This window comes from Procambarus clarkii, chromosome 66 (genome assembly GCF_040958095.1).
Source record: "Procambarus clarkii isolate CNS0578487 chromosome 66, FALCON_Pclarkii_2.0, whole genome shotgun sequence".
In the NCBI taxonomy this organism is placed as follows: domain Eukaryota; kingdom Metazoa; phylum Arthropoda; class Malacostraca; order Decapoda; family Cambaridae; genus Procambarus; species Procambarus clarkii.
This window is the reverse complement of record NC_091215.1, coordinates 11,465,686-11,477,832: the sequence shown is the minus strand read 5'-3', so window position 1 is coordinate 11,477,832 and position 12,147 is coordinate 11,465,686. Positions and strand designations below refer to the sequence as shown.

The 12,147-nt window shown below is 39.6% G+C and overlaps 1 protein-coding gene across 1 annotated transcript in view; it reads right to left on the bottom strand.

Annotated features, from left to right (window-relative positions):
* Nucleotides 1-11,873, bottom strand: part of LOC138355106 (uncharacterized) — a 13,590-nt gene extending 1,717 nt beyond the window's left edge. The window contains exons 1-3 of the mRNA XM_069309798.1: nucleotides 11,569-11,873; nucleotides 8,426-8,532; nucleotides 1-26 (exon numbers count right to left, since the gene is read on the bottom strand). The exon at nucleotides 1-26 is cut by the window's left edge and continues 134 nt beyond it. Of these exons, the coding sequence (XP_069165899.1) occupies nucleotides 1-26; nucleotides 8,426-8,470 (71 nt within the window). The 5' untranslated portion in view covers nucleotides 8,471-8,532; nucleotides 11,569-11,873. The remainder of the gene's footprint in view (nucleotides 27-8,425; nucleotides 8,533-11,568) is intronic.
* Between the last annotated feature and the right edge of the window lie 274 nt (nucleotides 11,874-12,147).

Below are 12,147 nucleotides of genomic sequence, written 5' to 3'. Positions count from 1 at the left end.
CCGCCCATTTGAGACAGCGTCTGGACCTGTTAAAATAATGCATAAGCTGTAAGGTAATAGAGAATAATATATATCTTTCAATCTCAACATTAGATTTTCTAATTTCCAACTGTATTAAATAAATAGCATTAAAATATTTTCCTTCTTAACTATTACAAAAATCAACGAATTTGAGTAACTTTTGCTTTTGTTTTATTTGTACCTTAAACATAACACTGAACAATCAATTATGTGCCACCCCACCTTCCTTCATCTGCAAAAAAACTAATCAAAAGACATATGTACAAGGCTAAAAAAATTCAGCAACACTTACCATACTCAGGCTAAAAGAATTAAGCAACACTTACCATACTCTTTTTATATTCACTGTTAACTTTTAGCTCATGTGACAGACTTTCCACCTGCTCAACAGTTTCAAGTGGGGATGGAAGAATGTCTTCCAGGATTGGTATATCTCCATGTGTTTTTGACATATGGGTTTCCGTCATTTTGACAATATTCAGGATATCCCCTGATAAAAATGTCAATTTTGATAATTCCTTCATCATGTATTCCATTATGCCAAAACCATAATCATAATCATCTGTATCAAACCTTATTACAGGTAAAACCAGTAGGCAGTCTACTGTATTTTATCAAACCGTTATTAGTATAATAGATCTCGTAATAATTTTGCAAAAATAATGGCATTTACTATTTTTAAAAGATTATTAGCAAATTTACAGAAATGGTGCATTCAGAAGACAAAACCAATTTTTCACTTTTGACAATTGAGCACCTGCTACATCCAGATTCTAGGGAGGAAAGGAAGGACGATCTTACTGGATCCCATAGCCTCTCCGAGGCACAAACCAGGCTTTTACACAAACCCCCCCCCCCTGCACCCGAGCTTTTTAAAATAGTAAATGCCACTATTTTTGCAAAATTATTACGAGATCTATTATTCTAGAGAATAATGCATATAAATGCATATATGCATATAAATACAAAAGTAAATCAAATCTTATCCTTGTATAATATACAAGCTGATGTGAGATCCCTGTCTACAGGTGGACTGGAACTATTATCCAGTAGGCAGTCTACTGTATTTTATCAAACCGTTATTAGTATAATAGATCTCGTAATAATTTTGCAAAAATAATGGCATTTACTATTTTTAAAAGATTATTAGCAAATTTACACAAATGGTGCATTCGGAAGACAAAACCAATTTTTCACTTTTGACAATTGAGCACCTGCTACATCCAGATTCTAGGGAGGAAAGGAAGGACGATCTTACTGGATCCCATAGCCTCTCCGAGGCACAAACCTGGCTTTTACATAACCCCCCCCCCCCCTGCACCCGAGCTTTTTAAAATAGTAAATGCCACTATTTTTGCAAAATTATTACGAGATCTATTATTCTAATAAGAGTTTGATAAAATACAAACCCTGGGGCCATAGAACGGCTATTTAATCCCCTTGAACGGACCTGTGCATGGGCCACTGAGGCATCGAAAAAAAACAGACCGGCTTGGGAAAAAAGCAAAATTGCCGGTCTATGGCCCAGCTGATGGCTGTGCATGAATGGCTAATGGCTGTTAGTTATGGAGCTAGGTTAGACTATGTATGTTTAAATCTCTGATTTAAACAGAGCCAGTGTTCAGTCAAATAACTGAATTTATCAAATCTTATCCTTGTATAATATACAAGCTGATGTGAGATCCCTGTCTACAGGTGGACTGGAACTATTATCCAGTAGGCAGTCTACTGTATTTTATCAAACCGTTATTAGTATAATAGATCTCGTAATAATTTTGCAAAAATAATGGCATTTACTATTTTTAAAAGATTATTAGCAAATTTACAGAAATGGTGCATTCGGAAGACAAAACCAATTTTTCACTTTTGACAATTGAGCACCTGCTACATCCAGATTCTAGGGAGGAAAGGAAGGACGATCTTACTGGATCCCATAGCCTCTCCGAGGCACAAACCAGGCTTTTACATAACCCCCCCCCCCCTGCACCCGAGCTTTTTAAAATAGTAAATGCTACTATTTTTGCAAAATTATTACGAGATCTATTATTCTAATAAGAGTTTGATAAAATACAAACCCTGGGGCCATAGAACGGCTATTTAATCCCCTTGAACGGACCTGTGCATTGTGGTGTTTGTGTGTTACTGAGGAAGTCTTGGTTGTAGGGTTGATGTAAAGTCATGACTTGGTTACTGACTTTAATACTTAATATGATTACATGACTAGTAGCTACCAAGCTTGGCGGGCGTCCTGTACGCTCTTGTTTACCTTCTGTCTCTGGCGTCTCAGCCGCCGCACATAGAAAACGGATGGTACCATTTTCTGTGAACATGACATCCCTCCTTTTCTTTAAAAAGAATGAATACAGGATGTCTACCATGCTTGTAGCACAAAGCAAAGATATTGACACAAAGTAAGTTATTACCATATCAAGAGATACTGCATACATTTAACATTAATTAAGCACACAAAGAATTTAAACAACTTAATCTTTTCCACAAAGGATTTCAATGTTAAAAATACATATGCAATGTTAAACAAACATGAAAGAAACTGTAATACAAAGTTACAAAATATTGAATGAGATATCTGCATTATTCAAACAATATTAAATTTAGTTCAGCATGACAAGTAAATATTTTGCATTACATAGGAACACAATTAATCATCAAATCGTGTAGGGCGTTTAACATGACGTTTAGGACGAGAGTCCTTAAATGCAATAACATCCCTTGATGAATTGTTTGTCGGGTTATAACTATTTTTTTCTTTTTCTTTTGCACGACTTTGCACTTCATCATTTTCTACACTAGTTGGAATCACTTTGAAATAAGCCATATTACGTGTTATACTATGATCTCTATTACTAGCTGTTACCATAGTTCCTTTTACACTAATCACTTTATATGGTTTTGTATCATACGGCATATCTAACTTTCCCTCTTTTTTCTTTTTAACGAGAACAGTGTCTCCAACCTTTATGAACTGTTCCTTTGCACGTTGATCATGAGCAATTTTCATTTTGCCCTTGGCTAGTGCATCCTTCTGAGCGAGACGTTTATCCGTTACCTCGGCTGGCATGACGGGTAGTGCGATTCTCATAGGACGTCCAAATAAAAGTTCGCCAGGCGACTTGCCCAGTGTTCCATGTGGTGTTGCACGGTAGTTCCTGAGAAAAGCATACATAGCTTGTTTCCAGGATCGTCCTTCGGCATGAGCACAGCGTACCGCTTTCATGAGAGGTTGCATGAATCTCTCAACTTCTCCATTTGCTTAAGGATGTAGTGGCATCACACGGCGGTGTTTGAATCCAATATGCTCAGAAAAGTTGACGAAGTCTTGTCCATTGAATGGCGGTCCATTGTCTGTCTTGACAACTTCAGGAATGCCAAAGTTTGAAAAGATCTTGTCGAGTTTCGGGATGACGGCCTTTGCAGATGTGGAATTGATGATTTCTACTTCTGGATAACGTGAGTGATCATCAATGACTACCATCAAGTACTCTCCAGTTGGTAGTGGTCCGCAGAAGTCCATCGATACTTCCGTCCATGGTGCAGCAGGTAGTGGTGAAGGTTGTAGAGGTGTTGGTCTTGAAGTATCCACTGCAGCTTGGCAAGGGACACAGGCATCATGCATATCCTTTGCTTGACGATCAATGCCAGGAAACCACACCTTTTCTCGTAGCAGCTGTTTCGTCCTAACAAGACCTTGGTGTCCTTGATGTGCAAGCTTCAGAGCACGTTGCTGGAGAACAGCTGGAATCACGATACGAGTACCTCGCAGCACAGTGTCGCGTTGTTGCGTAACACTTAATTCTGTCTGGATGCGTTCAAGTGCTTTGAATGCATCTTGGTCAACTCCTGAGGGTGGGATGCGTGGAAACTTTTTCTTAGTCAATGCATCCACTGTTGCTTGCAGAGTTGGGTCCTCTAGGGTTGCAGTACGGATTTCATCAAGAGTAAGAGCCTTAGGGACTGCATCACAGGTTACAGAGTGTACATATTCCTCGGCAACTTGCTGATGCTTGGTGATGGTGAAACTGTTGGCAGGATGTCGACTGATGTAATCAGCGGGATTGCCTGCACCCGGCTTGTATTTCACCGTAAAGTTGTATGGTTGCAGACGAAGAGCCCATCTCTCAATGCGAGCTGGTGGTTTGGACTTTGGATTATTGAAGATGGTCTCCAACGGTTTGTGGTCAGTGACTATCGTGGTGAAGGGTGCACCAAGCAGATACACATTGAAGTGTTCACAGCCCCATACAAGAGCAAGAGCTTCCTTCTCTGTCTGACTGTATCGTTGCTCAACATCTGTGAGAGAACGGCTGGCGTAGGCAATTACTACTCGGGAATCTGGTTGACCAAGTTTGTGTTGGGCTAAAACAGCACCTAATCCAACAGGACTAGCATCCACTGTTAACTCAGTGTCCATTGATGGATCAAAATACGCAGCAGTCGCATTCTCTACTAGTGCATCTTTCACAGCATCAAATGCATTTTGCTCGATATCGCTCCAGTACCATGATGCATTTTTCTTCAGGAGCTCACGTAGAGGCTTCGTAATGGTAGCAAAATCTGGAATGAAGCGAGAACAGTAGTTTGCCATTCCCAGAAAACTATGTACTTCAGTGGACGTTGAAGGAGGTGCAGCATTCTTGATATCTGCAACTTTCTTAGGATCTGGAGACAGACCTTTGTCACTAAGTACATGTCCAAAGAATTCAATTTTATGTTGATTGAACTCACACTTTGCTCGGCTTAGCGTCAAATTCTTTTCTCGTAAGCGTTGCAATGTTGCACGAAGAGCTTTGTCGTGTTCAGCTTGGGTACGGCCATAAACAATGATGTCATCAGACATGTTGTCAGCATTAGGTATGTCTTGCAATACCTGGCTGATGATGTGCTGGAATACCTCGGCAGCACTGTTAATACCAAAACTCAGGCGCTTGTACCTATACAGACCTCGATGTGTCGTAAACGTTGTGATGAAGCGACTCTCATCATCAAGTTCAAGCTGATGATAGCCCTTGTTTAAATCTAACTTGCTGAATATAGTTGCACCATTCAAGCGGTAGATCATATCATCTACAGTCGGTGTAGGATGGCGTTCACGCATTATTGCCTTGTTGGGAACACGCATGTCCACACAAATGCGTATCTCATCTGGATTCTTCGGCTTTGGTGGAGTGACAATTGGGCTTACCCATGGTGTTGGGCCTGTTACTGGTTCAATGATATCTAGGTCGATCAGCCTATCCAGTTCGGCATCGACTTTCTTGCGAGTATGGAATGGTTGTCGGCGATGTGGTTGGGCAACTGGAATTACATCTGGGTTGATATGCAGATGTACTTTGCTATCAGTATAACAACCTATGGATTTAAATCGATCAGAAAATTCAGCAACAATACCATCAACATTGTTTGCAGATTCCACTGCTACAGCATTAGAAAGCTGAAGTAGCCCCAATTTGGTTGAAGTCTTGTAACTGAGTAAAGACTCCTTTGCATTCCTAACAACATGGAATGTAGTAATGAGCATTGCATTCTTTGACTTAATCTCTGCAGTGAAAGTTCCAATCACTGGCAAGGCTAACTTTGAAGCATAGGCAGTGGCTTTGCCATTATAGTTCTCAAGCTTTGGGAACTGTTTTTTAAATTTTTCATAGTGGCACTCAGCAATGGTGTCAATGTTTGATCCAGTGTCAATGAGAACTTTGAGACAAATACCAGCAATATATACTATAGTCTCTGGGTTGTTTGGAAGATCATTCCATTCTGTGATTGCTTGTACTCCATAAGTATAATCACATTCACTGTCATCTGAGACTGGTTGTAATGAAATGTTGTCTTGTATATTATTAACATTCTGGATATGAGGTGCAATATTGTGTTTACCACCTCGACCCCTATGACCTGATCCTCGTACAGTGCTTTTATTCATTGACTGTGGTTTCTTTAGTGCGGAACGACACATAGCACCAAAATGACCTAGTTTTCCACACTCATAGCACTTCTTACCTTGAGCAGGACAAACATTACCTTGGTGCGGGTAGTCTCCTCCACAATTGTAACATTTATTGTTGACACCCTCTGATGTGGGTCGTTGTGACTGCTTGAGCCTTGTTCCTTGACCCCAGTTCTGACGTGGTTCTCGGCTAAATTTACTGTTAGGTTTGCCATGATATCTTCTTTGATCACGGTGTCCTCCCTGAACCTTACGTACCTCATCACTGTTAGTAACAGTGGCAGAACCGTTATTAGCACTGCACTCCATGACACGAGCATCACGTGCAGCATCTTCCATTCGACGAGCCATATCCAGTATCTTGGTAAGAGAACTTTCATCATCAACAAGTTCTAGAGCTCTTCGACGGAGACGTGTAGATGTGCATGTTTCAATTATTTGCTGTTTGATTTCTTTGTCAACATCAGCAAACTCACAATGGGCTGCTAAACCCTGCAGACGTGTGTGGTATTGATCCACAGTTTCATTGGAGAGTTGTTTTGCTCTCCTGAAATGCATAATTTCCATAGCAGTATTTTGCCTTGGTTTGAAATGCTCTGTTAGTTTGGCTTTGGCAGTGTCATAATCTTTGGCACCACCAGTGTCTTTCAGTGTGTCAAAGATGTCACAAACTCTATCACCTGCATAATGAAGTAGAAAGGCACGCTTTCTTTCAGCACTTTTGATGTCAGAAACTATCAACAAATTTTCAAACTTTTTAAGCCATTTGACCCACCTCTGTGACAGGTTTGTCTGGTCACAGTCAGGATCAAATGCAGGAAACTGAGGTATATTTGCCATATTTTACTGAATAAATGTAAACTTATCACTTAAATGTTCCTCAGAATATTAAACACTTACTGCACTGAATATGTTAGTCAAGAATTCACTGTAATTACTTTAATTTTGCAAAGCACACAAGCATTTTAATGCAAAAGTTCACAACAGTGCACAATATAGCAGCAACTGACTTCTTACCTAGCCCTTGTGTACATGTGTTGTTCCTACTCACAGCAGCAGCACAGCAGTTGGCACGGCAGTTGGTACAGCAGTTGGTACGGCAGCAGTTGGTACAGCAGTTGGTGCAGCAGTTGGTGCAGCAGTTGGTACAGCAGTCAATTCAGTGTGATGAATTTTGTAGCACGAAGCGTCGTTTCGTAACCAAAACATCAGGTTTTGTACACATCAAAGCGTCGTTTCGTACACAACGTCGGCAGATTCCTCAGTACACAGTTTCTTCAGCACAGCTTGGGTAGCACACAGCTTGGGTAGCACACAGCATCGGTTAGCACACAGCATCGTTTAGCACACAGCATTGGTTAGCACACAGCATCAGTTAGCATACAGCATCGGGTATGGCGCTCACAGCTTCTCTTCCTCCTCCAGGCAGCATGCTTCTCCCTTGTGTTTGAAACTGAACAAATACCTGCGTTCACAGTTCATCCTCGTCGCCAATGTGGTGTTTGTGTGTTACTGAGGAAGTCTTGGTTGTAGGGTTGATGTAAAGTCATGACTTGGTTACTGACTTTAATACTTAATATGATTACATGACTAGTAGCTACCAAGCTTGGCGGGCGTCCTGTACGCTCTTGTTTACCTTCTGTCTCTGGCGTCTCAGCCGCCGCACATAGAAAACGGATGGTACCATTTTCTGTGAACATGACATGCATGGGCCACTGAGGCATCGAAAAAAAACAGACCGGCTTGGGAAAAAAGCAAAATTGCCGGTCTATGGCCCAGCTGATGGCTGTGCATGAATGGCTAATGGCTAATGGCTGTTAGTTATGGAGCTAGGTTAGACTATGTATGTTTAAATCTCTGATTTAAACAGAGCCAGTGTTCAGTCAAATAACTGAATTTATCAAATCTTATCCTTGTATAATATACAAGCTGATGTGAGATCCCTGTCTACAGGTGGACTGGAACTATTATCCAGTAGGCAGTCTACTGTATTTTATCAAACCGTTATTAGTATAATAGATCTCGTAATAATTTTGCAAAAATAATGGCATTTACTATTTTTAAAAGATTATTAGCAAATTTACACAAATGGTGCATTCGGAAGACAAAACCAATTTTTCACTTTTGACAATTGAGCACCTGCTACATCCAGATTCTAGGGAGGAAAGGAAGGACGATCTTACTGGATCCCATAGCCTCTCCGAGGCACAAACCAGGCTTTTACATAACCCCCCCCCCCTGCACCCGAGCTTTTTAAAATAGTAAATGCCATTATTTTTGCAAAATTATTACGAGATCTATTATACTAATAACGGTAAATAAATAATAAATAGTAAATAAATCAAAATCAGTTACATTATTTTATCTTATTCATAGCATAAATGTTCTCGAAGATTACTAAAAAGAAATTGAATTAGACTACAGCAAATTGGCAAACTTTACCTTGTATCTGTTTCCACCGAGTTTGTTTGGGGCGTTCTTCAACATATCAGCAATACTTGTCTCAACATCTCTTTCAGTTGCATTAGTGTGGGTGTTGATACAGGCTTCTGGAAATTTATAAGAATTAATTAATATATATAATTATAATTCACTTTGCTATTCCCCATTCCACAGTCCTCTCGTCCTTCCCACTTCCCTGTCCCCACATCATCCCCACTATTCCCACTTCCCTGTCCCATCGTCCTCCTTACCATTTTCCCCTCCCCTGTCCTTCTTCCTCCCCCACCATCTCCCATTCACCTGTCCCTTTGTCCTCCCCAGCATTCCCCTGTCCCCACCATCCCCAACTCCCCAGTCCCCTCGTCCTCCCCACCATTACCCTCTCCTCTGTCCCCTCGTCTTCCCCACCATACCCCCCTCTCGTCCTCCCCACCATTCCAAACTACCTCATCCGATGCATTCTATAATGGTCTGATGCTTCCATCAGAAAATTGGGAACATCAAATGATCTGATATTCCCATCACTGAAAAATAAGAACAGCTAAAAAAATGAAATGAAAAAAATAAACTATACTCATGAAATGAACAGTATGGTAAACAACACAGCTCAATTTCAATGCAATGTCACACAAAATTATTAAATCGAAATGAAAATAAATTGAAATCTATGAAAATTCAAATTATCAATACAATCGGAAATATTGAAATAATATCGCAACATAATATAGTGTGGGTTGCTCTTACGTGCAACAGACGGTGCTGTTTTTCAAAAAAGGCATGGTTTTACCTGTCACAAGTGTGGCATCTATACTTATACTCACGAAATGAACGGTATGGTAAACAACATAGCTCAATTGCAATGCAATGTCACAATAACATTTAATAACAATAATAACAATAACATTTAAATATACTTTAAGATATAATCTAGAAGAAAATAAGAACATTGAAACGGTTCATGAACTCGATTTCAATAAAGGACACTATGGGGAACTTTGAAAAACAGTTAATGAGTATAATTAGACAGACTTGTTGCTAGGCAGAGGAGTAAATAATGAGATATATGGCAAATTTTGCAAAATATACGGCACACAAACATTCATACCCAAACAAAGCAAAATGCTAGGTAAGAACAAAGCAGTTGGCCCGTAGGGGAAAGGAGATACCCACAAGACTGGAATACAAGTCATTAACAAGCACACAAGTACTACACTACACAACAACCGCACTACTACCAGAACTGGACGAATCACTACCAAAACAACACATTGCACATCACTACCAAAACAACACAACACAACACAAGCATTGGCAAAGAATTATAGACCAGTTGCACTAACATCCCACATAATAAAATTATTTGAGAGTGATCAGGAGTCAGATTACTAGTTTTATAGAGACCAATGACCTCCACAATCCAGGCCAACAAGGATTTAGAGCAGTTTCTATGATCGAGCCACTGAGATCTATAAAGAATTCTGATCAAGAAAGAGATCTAGGGGTGGTTTTAGATAGAAAACTATAACCTGAGGATCATATTAAGAACATTCTGCGAGGGGCCTATGCTACACTTTTTAACTTTAGAATTGCTTTTAAATACATAGGTCAAAAAGTTTTAAAAGTTTTAAAAGTTTTTTAAACCTCTCGTGTATCATGAGTGTGTTAAAGCATCAGATGGTGCATTCAGATGATGAATATTACCTAGTTCCTTCATCTGGGAAGAATGAACACATATTGGTGCATTCGGATGATAAAAACTAACTACTGTAGTTTAATTGATCAACAGACTGTATATCATATGCAGACTGTATGTGGATCTGCGGGCCACTCCAAACAACAGCCTGGTGGACCAAGCTCCACCAGGGCTAAAGCACAAAGTGATATAGATGTGATAGAGAAACTAGGTCAAATGGAGGAGTAGGTCTGTATATTAAACAGCACCTGACGTGCACAGAGCTACTAAACTCAATGTGGTGGTAGAGTGGTGGGGGGGGGGGAAACATTGCAGAAAAAAACAAAAATACAATTTGGTCAACAAAACAGCATTGTTTAAAATAGAAGACATGGGTTGTCATTTTGGGGGTAAGGTAGGTTACATTGAGTTAATTAGTTAGTACTTAGTTTTTATCTTAAACTGGTTGGGAGAGGTACAGTGTTGCTGTGCTGGTGAAAGAACACCTAAAGGTAAATTAAATAATGATTGCGAATCCACAAGAAGTTGACATAATATCGCTAGAGATCTGCAATCAGGATGATAAACTTTTCTTAAAGAATTTGACAAACACTTGCTGATAGGACATGAAGTAAATGAAATGTATGTCAAGTTTTGTGAAATATATGATAAAAGCACAACAAAATTTGTACCAAAGGAGAGATGCAGAACTAGGAAAAGGGGTTTGTTCAACAGAAATTGCGAGAGGGCCTGAGACCCAAACACACACAAATGGAATCAATATATAGCAAGAGGCCAAACCCCCAAACATACAAGCGATGCAAAGATGCGAGAAACAGCAGCAGCATTAAGGAGAGGGACTTAAGGACCATAAATAAAGTGTGAAAATAAACTCGAGTAAATTTTTTTAACTACTCTCGACAGTGAAGAAAAACAAATATTCAGACGATTTGTGTTAGAATCATTAATCTTACACTTTCGGTCATATTCAACAACACAAATACATACACACACATTCCTGTTGCTGTAGCAAGTGAAGAATTACACACACAGATCACAATAACGTGATGCATCAAATGAACAAATCCACAAGGGCCGTGACGAGGATTCGAACCTGCGTCCGGGAGCATCCCAGACACTGCCTTAATCGACTGAGCTACAACAGGGTAAAAGGGTTGAAACCGAAGTTCTACTGAACTTACTGGATCCCATAGCCTCTCCGAGGCACAAACCAGGCTTTTACACAACCCCCCCCCCCTGCACCCGAGCTATGTCAACAGGCCGTTCTCCCTCTTCGCCCTTCCGAATGCACCATATCAGTAAATTTTTTAATAATCTTTTAAAAATAGTAAATGCCACTATTTTTGCAAAATTATTACGAGATCTATTATTCTATAGAATAATGCATATAAATGCATATATGCATATAAATACAAAACATAAATACAAAAGTAAATGTAAATAATTTTACCTTGCACCTAGATCCACCAAGCCTGTATGGCGCGCGTTTCAGTACTTCGGAAATCTAGAACTATCTTGAATCTCTAATCTGCAATGAAACAATACATATTATTGCACTTACCAAAACATGGATGAATGTAGAAAATACAGAACTATTAGCTGAATATCAAATAAATGGATTTAATCTATTTCACACAGATAGATATATTACACCGTGTATATTAGGTAATACCTAACATACACGCCTCCACACACACTACATTTGAAATGTAGTCTCAAAAAGACTACATTTCAACAGCAAAGATTACTCCATAAAAAAATAATTAAATTATTGACCAACATGAGAGAGGGTTAGCCAACATGAGGGTTGTGTTGATTGCCTGAAAATATTTAAATTGTGTAATGTATTGAATGGCATTTTTCAAGTTACAACATTTTTTAAATTACTGAACTAGGTTCTAGGCTTTGCTAGGCTTAATTCAATTATTACAGATAAGCCTAACCTAGCCTAGAACCCAGTGGGTTTTCTTCCTATTGGGGAGTGTTGTACATGCCTCGCCTCCACATACACACTAGCACAGCCAGGCCT